Below are 22,556 nucleotides of genomic sequence, written 5' to 3'. Positions count from 1 at the left end.
GCTGTGCTCATGCTGTAAGAGCTGCTTGGTAGCTCTCGCCTGCTGCTGCTGTGGACAGTGGTCATGAAGAGACTTCTGCTGCCTGGAGCTGCCCTGCAGAGCTCTGGCAGAGGTACCTGCTCTGCTGGAAAAAGCAAGGGAGACACTTTCTCCTGTGGGATTTAACTTGTCTTTTTTTGCAGGAGCACTAGGCTTTGCTCTGGCCAGATTCCAGCTGCTACATCTCCATTCAGCTGGCCCAGATCCCCTGGCAGTCTCCTCTGAGTGTTCTCCACTTCCCACCCCAAGCTGGTGCGCAGCCTTGCTGTGGGCTGCTGAACAACTGCCACTTTCCATTCAGTGACCAGCTGTCCTTCACTGGTGGGGAAAAGTGGTTTGTATGCAAGAGAAAGCAGTGGCTGGCACAGCCCAGAGCTGGGAGCCAGAAATGCTGGGCTCATGTCACCTCTGTGGCTGATTTCTTGCATGACCCTAGGCACACGGGTTAAAACTCAATGGGCCTCACTTGCTCTGCCTCTACAGCAGGAGCTGCCTCCGCTGGAGGGGTGTGATGAGGGCGAATTGACATTGCTTTGGGGTCACAGATCTGGAAATGGGTGGAAATGTTCGGAAGAGATCAAATGAGCAGAGTGTGATTTTTACCTGTGTTCTGGGGGAGGAGGAGGGTTTGGTGGGACCTGCCTGCCAGGCACCTCCTGAGATCAGCTGTGTTTTGTGCTGCTTACCTGCCTGACTGCTGCAGGGTGGCTGCCTGAAACTGGGCTGCAGTCCCACTCATGAGGCGTTGTGGCGTGGTTGGGTTTTGTTGTGAACTGGAACAAAATCACCCTCTGAAACACTGAAATTCCCCGCACAGTTCAATTATCCTTGAATTGGCCGGTGGGAGAAATCAAAGTCTCTGGATCTCTTCCTCACTGTTAAAATATTAATATGGCATGGCAATGCTGAGCAGGATGGCATCCCCTCTGGTCGGCTGTGTGCAGGGGGGACTGCCTTGGCTGTGAAGAACCGGTGCGGTGCAAGAGAGAGGTTGAGCTCAGGGGACTTGGGAGTGATGTGACTCGCTCTGACTCCTTGGCAGCCAAGCAGTGCGGGCTCCCGGCCCATGCTGGGACACGTTTCCCTTGCCACAGGCCCGTTCTGCAGGAGCTGACACATCCTACCACACTGGCACCCCTCGAGCTTGCCACGCGGGGTGGTGGTTTGAGAGGGGCAGGAAAGGCTCTGCGCCTGGCCCCTGCCCCACAGCCTCCTCTGTTGAGGGCAGCCATTGGGGTGTGAAAGAGACGTGCTCTACACAGGCGCAGGTGCGGCTGTGGCCTGCGTGCAAGGGCCCCATGGGCCCCGTGCGTCACGGGAGGGAGCACCGAGCTGCGGCCAGGGCAGAACAGAGAGAGGCCACCTCCCTTTGGGGAACCTGCTCTGCTGTCCTCTGGGTCCAGCAAGCTGAAGCAGCCGTGCTCAAGAGCGGTCTGCATGCAGGAGCCAGGCAGAGCCACGCCTACCTAAAAACCCCAGCTAGCATTAAACACGCTAAGGAGGCTTTCCCTGCTTTCCTTTTCTGTCTGCCCATGGAAACTCTCCAGTCCCACCGTGTGCCCACCCTGCAGTGACGGGGCGATGGTGCCACGTTGCGGCGGGGCCTGCCTTCCTCCTGACAAGCTGACCAAGTCACCGCAGCGCTCAGTTGGAGAAACACCATGGGTGTTTGCTGAGGGTTGGCAGTCCTTGAGGCACTATCACTGTGCACTGGTCAGCTTAAAGCTCTCCTGAAACTCTGTGCTGGCTGCTCTTCCAGGTTTGATGGCAGCATGGGCATTGCCCCAGTGTGACGTTCTTGATTTTTCCCCCACTGCTGTTTCCTGTTCTTGCTCTTCCAGAGATGACAGATATGAAGCCAGGGTTGCGTTTGACTCAGCTCGGTATCTAACAGCCTGTGGCTCGTGCTGCAGTGGAGCACCTCTCTTCAAAGCAATGTGCCAACGTCAACTAATTAATCCTCATTCTGCCATGGGACTGAGGGGTGACTCAGTGTCTCGTGCTGTTACTCTGAGCAGCAGAGGATCAAAGACACTGGAGCTGGGGAAGCCCTGGGATAGAGGAGTACATTGCTGGTACCTGTAAAGGGTCAGTCTTGCCCACTTGTCCCCAGGGCTCCTTTTTAGCCATGCAGAGGGCTGAAAGCTCTGCTACCTTAGAGCTGGGGCTGACCTGCCCTTTCCTTGCTCTGCAGAATGTTTTTACTGCCTTGTGTTCCCTTTTGATCTTTCCTTTGGTTATAACCCAACTTGGCCATCCTGAGCAATTCTCCCTCCTGTTCCCTCCTTCACACCTCCCAGCCATCCCCATGTGCATGTCCGGGTGACAGGCAGGGGCAGGGAGGCTTAGGCAGTACGTAAATAGAGGTGCAGTGGTGGTGGCGCACATCCCGTGTGGGCTTTGTGACCCCGGCAAGCCAGGCTGTGCCAGCGTGGCAGCAGGCCTGAAGAAGTGCAAAGAATCCCAGCTCCCGGTTTTGGGCTGCCTTGGCATCCACCGTGCTGCTGCATGAGCTGCTCCTGGGGAAGGGAAAGAGAAAGGGGAGCTGCTCGCGCGCAGAGGTTGCATAACACTGACCTAGTTTGAACACTAGTTTGTGGGCTGGGACGTGTGTGCCCGGCCCACAGCGAAGAGAAAACCCCTCCGGGGCAAGGGTTGCTGCACCGCGTCCTCTGCTCCGTGTTAAAGGAGATGAAACGTGAAGCATGTGCTTTCTCCTAAGCCTGGCTCTTGCCTCTTGCCCAGGTTGCACGTGGAGCATCACCTGCACAAGTCCCCTCTGTGTGTGTGTGAGCCGTGGTTTGGCTGAGCTCAGCCACTGTATGGGACTAATACGTAGTGATGGTGTCCTATAAATTATATAGTCGGTATGTTCGCCATCTGCTCTGCGCTGAAAGCTGAGTGTGATTGAGACCTTCCCCCCTTCCCAAAGCTTGGCTCTTGCCAAGCTTGAAATGTGTGCGGATCTCCCGTAAGTGGTTCTGATTGAATCAGGTAAAGAGGGAATTTTTTAAACAGGCTGCAATGTTCCCTGCACCTGAAGTGAGAGCTGAAGCATAGGCCAGCATCCTATTACAAGGCTATGAGTAAAAAGCGAGCCTGATTTCATGCTAATTAGGTTTTAAAGGGAGCAAATCTTGATTGCAGTGGTCATATCAAAGAATCAAAATAGTAATGCAAAAAGCAAAGGAAACCCCAGAGTGAGAAGGGGAAATAAAGACAGTCATAGAGGAAGAAGGAATTTGAAGGGGACTGAATTGCTCTGCTGCCCAAAAGCAGAAGGGATTTGAATCAGATTATCCTCATTAGATGTCTCTTTAAAGCATCATCAAGCCAAATGAATGGTCCAGGGCAGAGCTTGCAAGACATGGTGGCTGTGATTGTCAGCAGGGATTTACAGTCCTAGTTATCTAGCCTAGAGACAAGATTATTATGGGGTAAAAAGCTGTACCTGCCCTCAGACTCTAATGTGGTTTTAGGTTGGGTGGTGGTAGATGCTATGCTGCTGCACAGTCCCTTGGAAGCCTGCCTGCACCCACTGGTGGCCAGCCCTATGTGATGCGGTGGGTGCAGCATGGAAGGGGAAGGCAAGTGTGAGCCAGGGAGCTGTAGTAGCCAGGAGATGCTTCCTAGGGGCGGGTGGGCAGCCTTCCCCATGGACTGTGGTGGAGGGCAGGACCTCCCGTACGGGTGCTCTCACTGAGATGGGAAATGGGGAAAGGGATCTCGGAGTGGAGACGATGAGCGCTTGCCTGGGCAGTACTGTTCAGCCCCTGCCCCAGTATCTCCCTTCCTGTGGCAGCCTGTGCTGGTGCAACTCACTGCTCTTCCATCCAGAGCCTTTGAAGCCCCAGAAGCTTCAAAGTGTGCCTCTGGACCCACTCATAAGTGTGTCCAGAGGCAGCCCCTGCCAGCTGTGGGGAGGATCATCCTTTGAAAGGGACCTGGCAGGCTTTGCCCACAGGTCCCTGGGAAGCCAGGGTGTGTTGGGCTGAGTACAGCCCAGGGCTGCTGGCAGGCTCCCTCCACCTCCCCAGCCCTGCATCTGCAGCAGCCCCTCATCCCCCCCCTTTCCCACCCAATGTGTTGCTCCCCTCTTGCTTGTCTGGGCTTTGACAGGACAGTGGAGGCATCAAGCTGAGATGCTGGCCAGGAGAGCAGGGGCACGAGCCAAATCTGCCTCTCAGCTTTCTCCTACATCACATTTTCAATGTGGCCATGGAAATTCATAGCGTTATTCTGAGCTGAAGATTCCCTCTGGCTTTTTTACACCAGGCCAATACGTGAAGATCATTGAGAAGCCATAGAACGGTGTACAGGTACTGGCAAGTGTGGTGATGCCACTGCAGGCTGATGAGATGCAGCCCAGTGCTTTGCTGGAGAGGGAGGAGAGGGGAAGCTGTCAGCCAGAGCCTCGCAGCAGACAGCACGGCGGTGACGAGCTCACTGCCAGAGGCAGCCAACCGGCCGCGGGGCCCGCTTTGGCTCAGCGGAGACGTGCTTTCTCGCTTCTCATCCCGGATCGGGGCTTCGCTCATGTCCAGACACGTGCTTGCTCTTTCCTCCCGCAGCACTGCAGTCCCTCTCTCAGCGCTGCAGGGCTGACACCAGCTTGAGTTTGGCATCTGACCATCCAAACAGCCTACAGTCACAATCCCTGTACTCCCCTTGCTCAGCCACTCATGGGGCATCATGCAGTGACACACGGAGAAGCCAGAGCTCCCCAGTGTTGTGGCTGAGGGAGGCCAGCCTTGGACCTGCCACCCTGGCCCATGTCCGGGGTGATGGGAGCTGCAGGGTGGCCCAGGGACCTGTCTCTGGAGCAGTGGTTAGTAGTGGAAACAACACAGGCTCCTGTTCCCTTACTCCTGATTAAGCTGTTGCAATCTGCAGATTTGCCACAGGAGTTTAGGGATTTTTTTCCCTGTTCTCTGCTTGGGCTGTGCTTTAAATTATCCAGGCACACTGCTGGTTTTAAGCATCCCCATTACGATGGCTCCTGTGGCCAGTGCTAAGGAGCATGACTGTGCTGGGGCTGAGCTGCAGTGCATGGGCTCCAGTGGGGTGTCATTTCTTTGTGGGGAAGAGAGGTGGTTGTACAGCAGGAAGCAGAATAAATTGCAAGAAATCAGTGCAGTCAGGAAAAACATCATTTCTTCTGTGTTGGGATTGCTTGCAAATACACCTTTGTATTTTCTCAGGTTGCCTTCTTGTTCAAATGTATTCACCAAACCATTCTTGTGTGTGAGCTGAAGCCACACATTATAATAAAGTTCATTATAATAAAGTGCTATGCAAAATGCAATTGGGGCTGGTTAGTTTGGTTTTGACTTCCAGGCTGACTGAAGCGGTTCCCTGTGCTTTGCTGCTGGAGCTAGCTGCAAAGGGTGGGAGCTCCAAGGGATGCAGCCCCTTGCCTTCAGCAGGCTCTAATTTTGGCTCTGGAGCCGTCTGCTGGAGCTTCCTACCCCAAGAGAGCACAGCAGGGCTGTGCTGCGAGTGCTGGGGAGGTTTCTACCCCAGTGTGCACATGCCTGAACCGGCTGAACCCACCTGCTTGGAGGTTTGTGGTGTGGCAGCGCATCGCCCTCAGCCACCGGTTTCTGTTTCAGTGCTGGAGGTGCTGCCTGGCCCTGCCAGGCACATGGAGGCTCCTTATGGACAGCCACATGCGAAGCTGGGGGGGGCACTTGGCCTCCCCCCAGTCACCCAAGTGGGACAGGGTGAACTCCCACCTGTCCTCAGCATAGGGATGGGGGCAGCATCCCTGATGCAGCCAAAGCAGTCAAGGGGCTTTGCTCACCATTTGTTCGCAGGCACATCCAGGCAGAAGAGCTGGACTGAGCTAACGGCGTGTCATGATATGGGGTGTTTGTGAGAGCCCAGGCAGCGTGTGGGGACCCAAGCCTTGTGAAGAGATTCCCACTGCGCTCTGTGGAGAGGCAAGAGCAGCCTTGGTCCCCACCACCGCCTGGTCCTCACAGTGGAGGTCAAGGGCTCAGCTCCCTCAGGGCTGGATAAGGGATGGAGGTTTCCCCATGTCCTCCATTGTGCTGTGTCCCTCTTCGGCTCTCTAGAGGAGAGAGCGGGAATGGGCAAAGGGAGCTTGATGTCAGGCAGCGCTGATCCACCACTTTGTAACTGCAGAGGGGTCTTCAAAGGGCAGCCCTCTGTAGAAGCCTAATTTGTGTGCTCAGCATCACCTGTGAAGGGGTCCAAACCCCCTTGAGGAGGAAGCCAAGCACACCTGCTCATTGTTCCTTAGCCTTATGGACAAGCACAGCTCCAGGGACATGTAAACAAGGAGGGAGAAGCTGAACAACTTCCAGCAGACCTGGTGCCACCAGGGCACTCACTGCCCAGTGCCAAACTCCCCATGCATGTGCCTGAGCAATGCCACAAAAAACCTTGGCAAGAAGCAGAGCACCTACAGAGGGGTCTGGGTTTTGCAGTGAATCTCTTAAAGCCCTTGGTTTCCCCACATTATTCATAAAATCTCCCAGATTTTGCCCCTAAGCCCAGCTGGGTTTGAGAAGGCAGAGCAAAGCGGGACTAGGCCATGCAGGGGATCCTGGGGAGGATCCAGTTTGCGCTGGAGCCCTGTGAAACCAGCTTCTGAGAGGCACAGCGGGACCTCTTGGGAGGAGATGCTTCCCCCCAGCCAGCACAGGGGTGTTGGAAAGGGGATGAGGTGCCAAATGTGCTTTGAGGGTTGGCTTCAGCCAAAGCCTTCCAGAGGCACCATCTGGATATGGGGCAGACATCAGGCATTCGCGGGGTGTTGGGTGCATCCTGCCAGAGGCTTGTCCCAAAGTGACTGGCTCTGCTCGACAAACACCTTGCAGCTTCTCTGATCAACAAGCCTTTGGGTTTCCGGTGCACATGAGCACAAGGTGAACTTTCGGTGCGTATTTTCTGCCACGGGCAGCTCTGCAAACGTGTGTGTGAGTCACTTCACCCACCCTGACACCAGAGGAACCACTCACAGCAGTCCAGTCGCTCATGTGTGCATGGGCGCTCGCAGGATGCCGCTGTCCCTCCGCGCTCCTGAGTCACCAGCACTGCCCTGTCCACCGTGGGTATCCCAGCAGCCGGCCTCGGCCAAAGCCAGCCCTCCCAGTGCAGGGCTGGAGCACACAGCACTGGAGATCCAGCTCTCTGATTCCAGGGTTAAGACGTAATTTTAAATAGCTTTTTTGATATCTCTACTGGTTTATTTGCTTAATAAAGGCACTTGGTTAGCCAGAGTCCCAGGCTCCCGGGGCTTTCGTTTCTCTGCAGAGGAGATAAGAAACATGCATTTCCTTATCCAGTGAGTCATTTTTTCTGCTCTTTAATTATGCATTTGTGCTATTACCAAGCGTATTCAGCTCTGAGATGCAAACAGTCCAAACTACTCACCAAGCTTTAACTTTTGCTGCTCCAAAACCAACCAACCACTGCTATGAAGGGCAGGGAAGGCAAAGATGTGGGAGATGAAGACGTGGATGGCCAACGCCAGGAGCCAGCCGGGCAGCATGGGCCATGCTCATGAGCAGGTACACGTGTGAGTGCTGCTGGGGAAGTCAGTGGTGATTTTCTCCATGAGTAAGCGTTATCATGTGTGAATTCAAACATCATTTTCTTGGACTGGGAGGAGGCAGCTGGGACAGAAATGGAGCGTGGAAATGCTGCAGAGGGGGATGAAGAGGGCTCATGAAGTGCGGGGGAATAGGGTAAAGTCAACGGCAGTGATGGGACTGCAACATCCTTCCATGTAACAGGAGCTGGGAGCACTTTATTTGCAGGAGAACATCACTGCTGCTGTCCTGGGCTCCCTGTCATGCATTTGCAGCTTCAGATTTTCACTCCAGGTACCAAAATGGGAGCCATCAGCTCCTGAGCATTATTGTAAACCTCGCCCTCCACATCAAAAGCAACACATTTGGGCTTTCCTCAGTGTATGTATTTGACTGGAGAGGTCACAGAGCTAATCCTGGCAGATGCCAAGACCCATTTCCCCCCACTGTGCATTAAGCCAAGAGGGGAGGGAGAGGGGCAGGGTAACAGTGCTAGAGCAGGACTCATGGGAATAGGGCTAGGGGGGGTCACCGAGAAACAACTGATGTGGGGGAAGGACATCAGGGGAATTTCGAGGGGGAGGGCTGGAGGAGGATTATGGAGGAGCATCCCCCTTTGGGAAAAGGAGACTCACAGGTGTAAACACCCCAAAGCAAGAGGAACACAAAGCCTTTGGAACAAGGAGGTATTTCAGGGGCAGGAATCCAGCCCACAATGCAAGATGTTTCCTGCTCTCTAGTCCCCACCCTTACACTTCTACTAGCTGCCTGCTGGGGACAGCGAGGGCTCCGGATGCCCTCTCCTGCCTGGGGCTCTCTGCTGTGGAGCTCAGATGTGGACTGGAGCAAGCCTTGGCTTTTCTTTTTCTCCCTGCTGCGGGTCATGGCACTGCATCACAGCTTTCCATCACCCCGGAGCTGCTCCGGATGCTCCCTGCTGCTGGATGGCGGCTCTTCCTGCTCCCATGCCCACACCTTGGCATGTGGGGATGTGCTGAGAGAGGGAAGTGCTTGGCATGCCCCTGCTCACTCAGAAGGGGATTATTTTGGTTATGATGGAGGGGCAATAACTGAGCCAGAGGCGCAGGAATGACAGCTGGGATTCACAGCTCCTCAGGAGAGCCTGCAGCTCCCTGGGCTTGGCACAGCCATCCCCACCAGCATGGTGCATGGGCACGGCGCTGCCTGGCAGGGGTGAATGGCTGGGCATGCAGCTGGAAAGGGAAGTGAAATCAGGGCAGGCGTGGAACTAGTGGGCAGCAACCATTTTGGTCAGGACTTTCACTCACCCAGAGCCCCGTGGTGCCTGGTGGGGAGGGCTGAGACGGTGCTGGGGCCGCTTCAGTACTGCCCTGATGCCAGCCACCCGCTTGGAGCTTCAGGAGTGGTGTGTGGAGGCTGTTGGCTAAAGCCATTGGGGAGGGGCAGGCACAGCCAGGGACCAAGGCGTCTGGCTTGTCTCAGAGGAGCTTGGCTGCCCAGTGGGGGTGCCCAGTACTCTGCCATCATGAGCCAGACCATCCTCTGGCTTTTCTCCTTCTCCCATCCCAGCCTTGGTCCAGGGCAGCAAATGGCAGAGACCTCACTAGAAAGAGCCCAGAGGCCACAGGTGCTACAAAGTATGCTGGGACTCCAGCAGTAAAGCCCCATTAGGGCTCTCTTGGCCAGGGCAAGTCTCCTGCACTGCTTCCTTCAGCTGAGAGCAATCCAGCAACTGTGGCTGGTCCCTTTCTTTCCTACGGAGTCAAAAAAACTGGGATATGACTGTTGTTTGCTAGGGATGGAGAAGAGCCATGTACAGCACTGAAATCCATCACTTAGCCACTTCAGATCTCAAGCATCAGGCTTTGATGTGCAGGTATTAGTGGCAGGATGTTTCTTCTTCTCCTGGTCAGGAACACCTAAGATCATTAAGGGTTTATTTAGTCCCTTCAAAGGGGTATGGGGACCAGATTTGCTTGGTATCATTTGGTTTGCCCATACCCTGGGCAGTGGCTGAGCAGAGCCAGATCTCAACCCTGGCAAATGAGATATGTTGCCAAGAGGGCTGGGAGGATCCTTTCCACACATCTAGGTCTGGGATGGGGACAATGGAAAGAGCAAGGTGATGGAGAGCACCATAATTAGTAGGATGGGGAACACACACCAGTTGGCCTGCCTGTGCAGCAGTCACTAACAGATCATGTCCTGGGGGCAGTGGGAGCTTTTAAAGGGGAAACATTGGTGCCCCTACATTCTTTTCTCCTCTGGTCCTTTTCTGCATTTTCCATCCAAGCTGGATGCCTGGAACAAGGTCTTGTAAAGATCCAGGCCTGGGAAAGCCTCCTGTCGCACGGGAGGATGCCAAGGGGACTTGGGGCAGGCTGGGGAACATGCCCTGGATGGAGGTAACATGGGTAGGCTGGGGAGGTGACACCACTGGGCTGGGGTGCTGTGCGGCTGAGGAATGCCAGGGGCTATGGGGATTTCGGAAGCACAGTGTGGAGGAGAGGAGTAGTTCGAGGGCAGTTGCACAAGCAGGGGTAGGGCTTGAGCCCTCACCCTCCTCCTCCCCAGTGAAGATCCGCCCCATGGCAAGCACACGAGCCCCAAGGGAAACAACACAGCTTGACAGACTGTATCTCCCTCTGCCACGGGCCCCGGGGCGCTGCGATTTCACACTCGGGCGGCCCCTTGGCCAACACACCATGTGGGAGCCGGGCTCTCGCTCCTACTCTGCCATGTCCTCCTCAGGAAAAGCCGTCTCTGCCCCCTCCTGCCTCTCCTCCCAGTGCTTCGACCTCCTGACCAGGTCCTGCGTCAAGTGCTCCGACCTGTTCAAGGAAAACACAAGTAAGGGGACAAGGGTGGATGGGGACTGAGCTCCCATGGTGATGGCTCAAGAGGGCTGGGGCACCCTGGGTTAGGCAGGTGAAGGGAACCTTGTGCAGATGACAATGGAGGGGATGATGGAGGATGGAGCGCTGCCTTCACCTGGAAGGGGAAGGAGGAGGAGAGAGGAAAAGGGCAGCCAGTTCCCGAGAGGGGAATGCAGTGCAGGGAGAAGGAGAATGATCCAGCCCAGTGCAGGGTCACAGCCTGCTGCAGGGGTGATCATGGGAAGAGCAGGATGTCCTCGTCTCGCACCAGCCAGCGGGTGGGATGAGGGTCCCGTCAGGCAGGGGGACAGTTCACTGTGGGTGATCGGTGGTGAAGAGCCGCTCCCCTTCCCTGGCACTGCAGATGGGTGGGTAATGCTGCTGCCCTCCTGCCCTCACCCCAGCTCTCCCCTCCCTGACACTGTTGGTGTCTCGCCCCACAGCAGAACCCGCCCGTGCGGTGTTCCCCTCAACCCTGGAGCCCACCCTCCCTGCGATGGACCTGCCCAGCACCCTCCTCATCTTCGGCATCGTGGCAGCGGTAGTGTTTGTCCTGGTCCTGACCACCCTCCTGGGCTTCCTGGTCTGCAAGCTGGGGAAGTGGAGGAGGAAGAGGAAGGCAGCAGATGAAGAGGCCCAAGGTAAGGGACCTCTTGCTCTCCCTGTCACAGCACCCCGAGGACCCCAGGGCAGATGGAGTTACTTGCCGCTGGCTCCCCTGAGGCACATCCCTGTCGAGGCTGGCTCCTCCACCTCGACACAGGCTCCATGGACACCCTGGAGCATTCCAGGGCAGCTGAGCTACCCCTTGAGCGATGGTATCCCACATCTTCTCTTGGAACACATACCTGCACCTGGCTGCCAGTGCAACCCTGCTGAAACATCTCTGCCTTTGCCGGGTGCATAAAGCACCTTCTGGCACCGTCCCCTCTCCACGGGGTACCCGTACAGAGCACTGGTGAGGAGCCTCTCTCACGGTAGCTGGAGGGCCATGGATGGGTCAGGGGCTGTAGGGACAGTGGTGGACATCTCTAGAGGAAGCCCCTCCCCATGGTGCTGCAATTGGGGGTCCTCTGTTGATCACCCAGCTTGCCATTCCTGCTTGGGATGTCCAGCGCCCTCCAACACACACCCCAGAGACCCCGACAGGGTCAGGGCCAGCCCCATTGGCAGGACACTGAAACACCACACAGAGTTGTCTCCAGCAGCATCAAACATAGCGCTGGGGGGTGAGAGTATTTCAATACCCCCCCCTTTTCTGGTGGTGTATTTTCAGGGGGGGAGGGCACAGTGCCCTGTGATGGTGCATCAGCCAGGGGCTGGGTGGTTGTTTCCTCCCCGCAGGACCCCTGCACTGTGGGGACTCAACCCTGGCCACTCTGCTCAGCAATGATCTTGCCTGGCATCACTCCTCCCCATCCATGGGCAGGGAGAATGGCTCCTCATTGCCCGCACACCCCCCATGGTGCTGGCTGGGTGACTCAGACTTGGGGAGACATTACCCGGGGCTTTTCCGCTAAACCAAGTGCGTCTGTGACTGCCCGTGACGCGCACACCTGGGAAAAACACCAAGAACAAAAGAGGAGGGAGAAATCTGGCAGCAGGAGAGGTCCAGCCATGGCGGAGTGCATGGGAGGCATCCCTCGGCTATGCCCTGCCATGTGCCCCGGTCCCTGTGTCCCCCGTTGCCCTGCCCCATACCCAGCCAGCCGACCCCTGTGGTGCTGGGTGCCTGGAAAGCCGCAGGAGCTTGGGGCCGGTGGCACGCGCCTGCGTTTCAAGGGTGTAAACAAGTCTATTTTTAAGTGTGAGGTGGTTGGGGAGGGCGAGCCGCCATGGGCTGGGCTGCCCTGCACCGGCAGGGCTTAGCATCAGGGCTCCAAGTGCAAGTTTCTGCCTTCTCCTATTGTTTTCCAGAGGGGGGGAAACACCTCCTTACAACACCAGTTGTAAGCAGGAGCAGCTCTGCAGCAGGAGAGGTGCGGTGGGGACTCTGTGGGCTGCGCCTGCTCCAGCGCCATCTTCCCCACCATGTGTCCCCAGGGATGGGACCCTCTCCCCGGCACCTGCCCCACCCCACCCTGTAAGCCCCATAACCTCTTTTCTTGCTCCCTCCCAGCAAACGTGAAAGCCACCAGCCCACTGCCCATCCCAGGCTGTCAGGACGCTGCTGTGATGGAGGGAGATGCCACCCTGGCCCCGGTCCCATGCCAACATCTCAGTGGAGGCCTGAAGATGCTGAGACCACCTGGGAAAGCTGGGGAAAAGCGGAGGCCATGCTGCCAGGGTGATGCCGATGGCGACATCATCCTGCTCTCCACCGTGTACACCCAGCACGAGGAATGCAACCAGGGCTTCCCACTGCCTGCCACGGAGCTGGGGGCCACAGCCCTGGTCACCACCAAGACCACTCAGAACTGTGCCTGAGAGGAGAGAACCTGAAGGCAGGGGGAATGGGGCTGGAGCCTGCGGCAGGCAAAGCCTCACACCCGTGTCTGCAGACCAGGTTTTGCCTCAAGCAAGATGAGTGTTCTAAGATGACTGCCCTTCTCCACTTTCCCATTTGTGCCAAGTCCCAGGTTACACCTGTAAGCACTGGAGGAAGCCGAAATGGATCACGCCAAGTTATGTGAAATGCTGCCATGGCTGTACCATTGGAAGGAGGCAGAGGAGGTGCACCTGGTGAGGACAGAGCAGGGGCTGCTGTGCCATTTGTGAGGCTGCTGTTGTGGCAGGACAGATTCGCTGCTGATGGGTGATTCCTGCGAACGTGAGACTGTGATAGCAGAAAGAGAGTGGTGAAAGGAAGATGGAGAGGAAAGCCCGGAGTTACATTGGGACCAAATCCCACACCGCTTGCCATTAGGTCAATTTTTGCTACTGATATCAGTAGAAGGAGGCTTGGGTTCCATATGGAGCAAGGCACATCCAACATCTACTCCACTCACGGTCCTGTTTCCCATGTCTTCTGCAAGCTGTAATATCCAGATCTCTCATCCTTCTGGGCACTCTCACACAGTGGTAGGCATCCACTGGTGCTCATGGGAACCCCCTTCTCAGCCGCGAATGGGAAACAAGTCTGTCTTCCCAAGCAGGGAGTAAGGGAGGAAAGAGCATGAAAAACATCTGTCTGCTCTGACCTACAGTCACTGAGTTCAGGGAGGACCAGGGGCAGGCAGACTGCTGGTCTAGAGGACCTCCATGAGCTTGTCACTACAGTCCCAGACAACCATCGCTTCAGCTCACTGTGGCTGCAGAAATACCATGTGTCACTTGGGATGGATGCTTCCATGCCACGCAAAACCAGGCAGAGAGTGATACAAGCGTAGGCAGGATGACTTTATTTATGCGAGTGTCTCCAAAGCTTTGCCTGTGTGCCAGAGCTGGTCGGTGTTGCTGATCCAAGGCATTTCTTGGGTCTTTTTCACCTTCCCACATGTGGCTTTACTCTGCAGGAAGGGCTCTGCTTCGGAAAGGAACTTCTTAACGTGGGAGTACTGTTCCCACATAATGACAGCAGCTGATCCCCTGGCTGAACAAACCCAGGCAGGGTTGGGTGAGAAGCCCTGGCGGCCCCAGAGGGGGTGATTGGGCAGTTAGAATTGCCTTTTCAGGGTTATTTGGTTATTGGCGTGAAGCACCATCTCAGTGGCAGTCCGGCTCTTTCTTTGGTGAGGTGGCTTCCTCAGCCAGGTGCCTCTGGGGACTGAGCAGAACAAGGTGTTGGAGCACTGCCTCCAAGTACCAATGGGCCAGCAAGGGCCACAGCTCATGGGAGGGTTGCCCAGTGGCACTGTGCAGAGGGGATGTCCCTCTGATGATGGGAAGGTGACTGCCTGCTCAAGCCTGAGGTCTCTGCTGGGGCTGCAGGACCAGGCACTGCTGCTGAAGGGCGACCCTCCCTCTTCTTCCCTGCCCCTGGCACTAGAGCTGGACTCACGGGATCCATCCCAAAAGGTGAACCACAGGTGCCGAGGCCCAAATTCCTCACCACGACTCCTCTCCCAGACCTAAATGCGCTGGTGGAGGTGAGTCTTCATCTGGCTGAGGTTCTGCATGACCCAGGATGGGATGGGAGGGGATGGGTCCCCATCTCAGCTTTGGGGCTGAGGATGGTGGAGGGACTGGTCTATGTACCCAGCAACTGTCTCCTGGCTCTCCAGCAGGAGCTGTGGAGGCTCCAGCACTCCCACTTACCTGCAGCAGCCATGCTGCCTGTCGCAGGAGGGTTATCCCTGCAGCGCAAATTGGGATCTCCTCAACTGTGCTCCACACTGGGCCCTGTGAAGTGACTTTGAGCAACCTTTGTGCATCCGTGCAGTGGGGAAATGAGCCAAAGCCAAGCCAGGGGACATTTTAGCTCTGGAAGGACTGCTTGTGGGAGGCAGAGCAACCTGCTTCACTGGAGATGGTGATGAGAGGGAAGTGAAGCAGGACTGTCAGGAGCATCTCCCGCTTCCCACTCAGTGGCTGTTGCAGCTCAGCCCTGCAGAGGCACCACTCGCCCTGACCAGCATGGTGATTTGGAAAAGCAACTGCCATACAAATCCTGTCAAAAAAGCCCATCTTTCTGCTCAGGTGAGGGCTTCTGCTTTTATTTCTACTAGAGCTTCAGCCAGGTGTCTCCTCTACAGGATGCCACCAGCAGCTGCAGTTCGCAGAAGTGGCATTTTGATCCACATTGGATTCCTCAGCCAGCCAACACCCCTGGGATCCCCTCTCTGTTATGGCACGAGAGGCATCTTCCTCACATCCTGCCTGCCTGACTGCCGGTCATGGTGGGACATTGCTCCCTCCTGCCCAGCCCGCCTGGGCCCCAGAGAGATTTGCAACCCCGTCTGTGTGTGCGTCTCCTTCCTTATGTACAGGGCAGGGAGCTGCCTGTCTGTCTGGATGCATGGAGAGCAGAGGGAATAGAGATGAAAATATGATTGTAAAAATGAAAGAATAAAGTGATCCCATTGCCGATGCGTGCTCAGAGGTCTGTATGGGGTCCCCATCCCACAGGCTTCAGGGCTCTCAAGCATTGTGGTCCTGGGGGTACGGCTGGAGAGGCTCCATCTGCACCAGCTTCACCAGCATGTCCCCTGCACACAACCTGGTTGGGGACCAGCTGAGCCCGGCCACCTCCATCTCCCCATGGCCACCCCGGGAGCTGTTTGGAAGGACAAGGAGTGGGGCAAGTGTGGTTTTTGGGGGGTGTTGCCTGTCTTTGACTTTCCACAGCAGTTTCTCACTTCCCCCTGCGAGCAGGAGCTGTGCTTCCTCCTGCCCCACAGCCCGCCCCACTGCCGAGAAGGGCTGGTGAGACCAGGCTCCACCAGGCCAGAGCAGCTTGGGGTTTTGGGGAGAGCCAGGGGAAAGTCTGAGGAAACCCCACAGCAGGAGGAAGGAGCTGAGACTAAAACCCTCCTTGATGAAAATCCACCTCAGGCATACCTCTAGCTATTTCCGCACCACCACCCTCTGTGCGATGGGGTCACAGGTGTATTTGAGCTCCTGCAAGTCCCATCAACGATGCTGGTAGTAAAGGATGGGAACCTTGGTGTCCTTAGGGATGGGTGGTGGTTTCCATCCCTGGCCCTAGAGGCAGAAGCCAACTGGCCAACAGAATGTGGTGATGCAGAGAGGAGAGACACCAGCATACCCTTGGCCAAAGTCATCTCCTACAGCTACCAGTCATGTCTGCCAAACCCTCCTCAATCCCACAGCCTCCCCAGTCTCCAAAGTGCTTGTCTTTCCTCCACCAGCCTCCCTGCCTGGGTTCTTTTGCTTCACTTTCTCCTCTCTCCTCCCCTTGCTGGTTCACCCACCAGTTTAGTCTCCTACAGTTCACCCACAGGCCCAAAGCAGCCTCCACAGACCCAGCTTACCCCTCCACAGGCTTCCTGTGGGTGCTGAACCTTGGCAGCAGGCAGGGCAGGGCACGCAGGGTACCCTGGGCACCATTTTATGCCATGCATGACACAATACTCCAATGGCAAATATTGAACAGGGACCGCTCATCTCTGGGTACAGCCTCCGATCACCCCACTTGCTGCAAGAAGATGGGGGCTGCGTGGCCACCCCATCACCCACCTCAGGGCACTGATCTCATCCCACCTCACAGGAGCCTTCCCCACCTCCCAGTGCCACCCATGGCAGAGGGACACATGGGTGCAATCCCCAGGGGACACCGTGGGAGGCCAGGGGTGAAGAGGAGCGGTCCGAGGTACCTGCGAGGAGATGGCACTGACACTGCACTCTGGCTCGCATGGCTGCAGCACCAAAGGGGACCTGCATGGGAGGGCGAGTGCCCAGATGCAGCAAGGGGAGCCAGGGAGGGCCAGGCAGGCTCGTGGCCAGCCCTACTTTGGCCAGGCAGAAAGGTGGCAGTTGGGCATGACTCCGTCCGGTCACACAGCCCATCACCATGGCCTCTGGTCTGCCCATGAGAAATGGTCCTCGGTGGCTGGAGAGCTGTGGGCAGAGCAGGCACGGAGTGGTGGGACAACCAGAGACACAGTGGGATGCAGCGAGGTGATGCTCCTTCCCCCAGTAGCACTGAGCAACTCTACCAAGGTGGAGCAGCCCATCGCCAGTGCTGTCAGGCCTCCCCCGGGACTCCCTGGGACCCCCAGCTGGCAGCTCCCTTGCCCATCCTTCCCCAGCAGCCTCTACCAAAACAGAAACCCCCGTGCTCCCCACCAAGCTCCCAGCTGGAAAAGGCCCTGGACTGGGGAGGAGAGGCCACCCAGCCCCCTGCATGAGGCTGCCGGGGGACCGCAGCCTTCCTGATGCTGCTCATCAGCATCCCTCCTTAATTGCTACCCACTGCCTAATGACAGTAATTAGGGAGAGCTAAGCTGCCTGGGGACTGGAAGCGCTGATGGAGCTGGGGGAGCCAGATGGTGTTCGCACTTAAGGAAAGATTAAAAAAAAAAAAGGGAAGGAAAGGGAAAAACATACCACTCAGCTTTGATCAGCCACCCCTTCCTTCACTTAGTGTCAGGATCACTTTGGTCCATGGGCATGCTGAGGAGGTGCTGGGAGGTGGCACTGACTGCCTTCTCCCTCTCCCAGTCTCCAACCCAGGAGTTTTAGGGTGCCAGAGGAGCAATGGAAGGGGGCATGGGGCACAGTGTGGAAGGGGGTTTCCTCGCTGCCTTCGTGGGCTCTCTCCTGGGGCCGCCCCTGCTGCTCCCCGCTTTGCTGGCTGTGCTCAGTGAGCCTTTCCCCGGGGGTAAGAGGAGGACAGCCAAAAACCACCTGAGGGGCTGCAGCGAGCAGGCAGCAGCTCCTCTGGCAGAAAGGGCTGTCCGAGGGACACCACCATGCTTTCCCCAGCACCATGGAGGAAGGACACTGCCCTCAAAACCAGACCTCGGGGACCAAAGCGTGGACAGGGACCACCTCCTGCAGCCAAACCCCTCCAAACCCAAAAGGCGCTCTCACCAAGCCCCTTCCCCAAGCCACCTGCCTCCAGAGCTGCCTGCCAAGCTGTGGGTGCACCCAGGACTATGAGGGGATATGGAGGGTGCGAGGGAAACCCTCCTCCTGCCCCCAACCACTGCCCTAAATGCTCTCAGGGTGCCTGGACCATTGTCCCCCATCGCATCCCAGGGATGCAGGGACAGGGACATGCCAGGCGGGGATGACGCTCAGTCCTATGGAGGAGGATGCTCAGCCCTGTGCTGTGGTGTAAGCCTTGCTCAGGGGATGCTCCAAGAGGAGGCCCAAAGGCAGATGTAGGACAAAGCTGCACCTCCCCTGGGCTTCGGAAGGTGATTCCCCCCTCCCGCAGTAAGGGGGGTCATTTTAAACCTCCTGTTCTTGCCGGTCTCGGCCAGCGAGGAGTGTAGAGTCCCACCGAGTGACACAAACCCCATCTGACACCTGAAGTGATCGGCAGCGACAGGCACATTGTGCAGGGAGAGCCTCTGTGCTCTTTCTGAGGCACCGCTGTGACAGGGACAGACCCCCCCACCACAGGGGACACCTTCAAGGGGGCAGGGCTCTCCTCCCCATGCCTGCCCCATTGTGCGGTTCCCAAAGGGCTGTGGATGTGGACATGGGATCTGGAAGACTCCCAGAAGTGAGGGCCCACTTTTGGACCCTCCCCTAAAGGGATCAGCGGGGTGGCGAGGTGGCTGGTGCCAGAGCTACAGCACACAGCACAGCCCATGTTGCATCTTCCCCTCTTCCACCTGCTTAATGTTATTTCACCCTTTTCCCCACCTTTTCCAAGTGTGGGGCTGTGCAGCTGGAGGGGGGCAGCTGGAGGGGGGTCACCAGCAGCAAGGTGCCATGGGAGCCAGGCCTTGTGTCCTTCATCCATCAGCTCCGGTGTCGGCTGGCCCCGGCTCACTGGCTGCTGGTGGAAGCTATTCTGAGCCTGGATCATGGGCAAGCGCAGGGGTTTGGGTGACAGCCACAGGACACGTGTTGGGAGGAGAGCTGTGGGCAGGGAAGAGCAGGTGGGTTTTTCAGGACATTCCCCCTGCTTCCCCATCCCAACAAGTTTCAACGATGCAGATGTCTTTCTTGTTTCCTTCCCTGCAGGGGTTGCAGTCTGACTGGGTCCTGCTACCCAGATGCTGCTTCCTGATTTGGGAAGCACCAGCATTTTGCAGAGCAGCAGAACTCCAGGACGAAGGCACCTGCAGCCAAAAGCTGTGTCTGAGACTGAGCTTAGGATGGCAATTTAAATAGGATTTTTATGGTGGGGGTGGCAAACAAAAGAGCATCTTCTTCCTCCACCACAAACAATTGCCATCCTTATTCTCTGATAATAATAATATTTTTGATAAGGCTATTAATTCCTTTATGAAGTTAGGGTAATTTTAAAGCAGATGCCAGTCTTCTGCCCTGGAGAAGATCAATGGCAAAGGATGGGCACAGGAGGGATGGCTGTAGCCAGTCGCCTTTGCTAGCTCCTCATGTCCACCATCACCCTCCCCTAAGGGTGATGCTGGCTTATTTGCAATGGGAGATGCTGAAAGCACTTCCCATTCCAAAGGAGAGGAAGCATTGTTTTGACACTGAGCAATTCCATTGCAGGGGGGCAGAAATGGCTGGAGCAGTGGATTGGGATGAGGGGGAAGGAGAGACCTACCATCCTCCCTCCCATATCCCCCCGCAGAGCTCAGCCCTAGAGCCCAGGCCTGCCCCCTCAATCCCCTCCTGCCAAATTCCCTCATGTCTCTGCCCCCCCACCCCTTACCACTGATATCAAAATGAAATCTATGAATGCTGCGGGGGTGACACGTTTCCCAGCACATTCCCGATAACGGTCTCCCTGGGTTTCTGGTTTCCTATTCAGTTCCTCAATTATTTATCTATCTCCACAAGGAAATGGGGAAACAAACTCGGCGAAGCAAACTTCATGCCCTGTAGTGACACTGTGAGTTATTTAAAAGAAAAATAATAAAATTCCCCAATGAGTCATTTAAGATGTATTTAATCAGCTCTAACCACAAAGTTATGACTAGATGCTTACTGCGGCATCAGCCAGGGAGGGATAGTGGCCAAATCTGGATCCCCCCACAGCATTTCCCAACAGGGATAGTTGGGGGGAGTCCTGCTGGAGGAGGGCAAACCCTGAATGTCCTCATTTACAGTTTAGAGTGGTTGAGAGGTAAATATAACCTCCCCGTAACCCACATACGTGCCTGGAGGAGGGGAAAGTGGGGATTCAGGGGATGCAGGCGATATGAAAGGTTATAGACACTGTGATGGGATGCGGGGGATTCGGGGGATTCAGGGGATATAGGAGATGCAGGGGGTGTAGAGGGATGCAGAGGGATGTGGAGGACATTGTAGGAGGTGGGGGATGCAGGGCACACAGGGGAATGCAGTGGAAGAAGGGGTACAGGAGATGGAAGAGATTGGGGGTGCAGGGGATGCAGAGCATTGGGCAGATGCCCTACGCATGGACACATTGTGTCAGGGGAGCTGCTGAGAGCCCTTTGCAGGTAGTTGGAGAACAGCAGCGTGTGTGCCAGGCCAGCCCCTCGAAGCCCTGCTGACTGTCCCCAAGCATTCCCCTGCCCACCTGAGCCCCAGCCCAGCCCTTGTGCGGAATGGCCATGGGGCAGCAGTGAAAGGGCCCCCCAAACACCACCTCCCCATGACAGCGGGTGTCTGACACAACCAACCGGGCACTGACCCCATGCTCAGGAGAGACCCCCTTGCTCCTGGGGGTCACTTTCTGTGGGAACCTCTCACACATGGCCAGGCCTCTCTGCCCCCGAGCCACAGGCACCCATTGGGGCACATCCTATGTCCCTGCTCCTGGCGCAGAGAGTAGCAGCGGCAATGCAGGAGATGGGTAAAGGCTGTGCAAGGAGTGCATGCAGCTTACTATGGGTGGACTCCAGTAGAGAGAAATGGGGGGGGAACCACTGGGCTGGCCTGGGAGGTGTTAAGAGCAACCTATCTTTAGCTCATCCCTTGCTTTCAGCTCAAATCCAGAGCCATCCGCAGCTAAAATTCTCGTGCCTATATTGTGATGTACTTCGATCTGGGGCTTATGTGTGCTGAGGTGGGGGAAGTGTTGAAACCTGCCTTGCTTCAAGGGATGCTCTGATCCATCTTCCTCTCCCCACTGAGGTCACCCACAAAGCCCAGAGTGGGTCCATGCAGACCCCCACTGTCCCCCCAACAGCTCCTCAGCCCTCCCACCTCTCCAGCCCTCTGCCCAGGAGCCACCAGCCAGCGAATGCTCACTTGGGCAGTGCTTAACCCCTCGCTCTGCTGCCCTAGGAGCCAGGCACAGCCGACAAGCTGCTCTCCTCGCATGCCGCCGGCACGCCGGGCTCTGCTTCAGCTTGAACGCTGGGAAAAGCAAAGGGCATATTTTAGAAGCGTGTGAAATGTGTTGTGGCAGATCAGCCGAAGAGCTCTCCAGCAAAAGGAAAGCATTAAACATTTGCAAAAGGGTCCTTGCAACAAAGCAAAAAGATCCCAGCAGGCAAATCCAGACATGGCAATTCACAAGCATCTGGGATGCAGACAAGGGTGGGATAGGTCCAGTGGTCTGGGGATGGTCCAGGAGTGTCACAGGAAGGAAACATCCCTGAGCAGGAGTGTTACGTTGGTGAGATGGAATGGTGGAGGCAATCAGAGCAGGAGGGACCACTAGCTCCTGGCGCAGATCAACAGCATGCAGAGCTGCAAGGGGATGGGTTTAGACTTGGTTGGGACAGGATCTTGCTCAGTTCTGAGCTCCCTTTCTCTGACAGCCCCTATCCCCCACATGATGGATTCATAGAGAAAGGAGGGAAAAAAACCCTGCAGCATGCAGCTTGTGATTCATCCTTACTATATTTGCACTTATTATTAGAAAGATGAAAATATAGCCAGAGCTGGATTTACAGATTTGGTAACCAGGACTGCCTATTTCAGCATATACTGCTTTTCCCAGTAAGGCTCCAGGAGACCAACTTACACCCTCACTAGCACTAAAGCTTGCCCTACACAGTTCTGCTTAATCTATTTCGGGATATATTAAGCAAGTAAGTCCTACAGGGGCGGCAACGTTTGAGTTCCTGGTGGTGCTCACTCAGCACAACTGTGCAACCCGGCTGGCTCCGTAAACCTCTCCTTGACATTCAGCCTCCTGCTAACCCTCACCCTGATTTTGGAGATATATCTGTCCATGAAAGCTGCAGGCAGGAGAGACTTGTTTGATCTCTGCTTTACAAACCGCATCATCCCAGGGGCCAGAGCATCCTGAAGGCCACAGCATCCTCCTGCAGGGGTTCTTTCCCTCTACCTCCTGCATGGGCTCTTTCCCCCCACCTCCTGCATGGGTTCTTTCCCCCACCTCCTGCATGGGTTCTTTCCCCCCACCTCCTGCATGGGTTCTTTCCCCCCACCTCCTGCATGGGTTCTTTCCCCTCCCTGAACTGCTAGCTGTGGTCAAGCAGCCAGGGTATCTGCTGCAGTCTGCTTGCTTGGTTTAAGACATTTTGGTTTGCTGAAAAAAACCCCAGGTTCATTGAATATTGTGGCTTCCTGTGAAAGATGTTTTCTGAGGTTTAATTAAGCAGCAGCCAGCTGCATGACCTGAAGTAGAGCAAAAAACCTATCAGGTACCGAGAGCAAGCATCTTGCTTAC

At 56.2% G+C, this 22,556-nt stretch overlaps 1 protein-coding gene across 1 annotated transcript; it reads left to right on the top strand.

Annotated features, from left to right (window-relative positions):
- The first annotated feature begins 10,285 nt into the window (after nucleotides 1-10,285).
- TNFRSF13C (TNF receptor superfamily member 13C) lies at nucleotides 10,286-12,883 on the top strand. The gene is made up of 3 exons (XM_030478260.1): nucleotides 10,286-10,430; nucleotides 10,900-11,097; nucleotides 12,576-12,883. Exons 1-3 carry the CDS (start codon nucleotides 10,286-10,288, stop codon nucleotides 12,881-12,883), a joined length of 651 nt encoding a protein of 216 aa, XP_030334120.1.
- Nucleotides 12,884-22,556: the final 9,673 nt, after the last annotated feature.

This window comes from Strigops habroptila, chromosome 3, assembly GCF_004027225.2.
Source record: "Strigops habroptila isolate Jane chromosome 3, bStrHab1.2.pri, whole genome shotgun sequence".
Classification (NCBI taxonomy): Eukaryota; Metazoa; Chordata; class Aves; order Psittaciformes; family Psittacidae; genus Strigops; species Strigops habroptila.
This window is presented reverse-complemented; position numbering and strand designations above follow the sequence as displayed.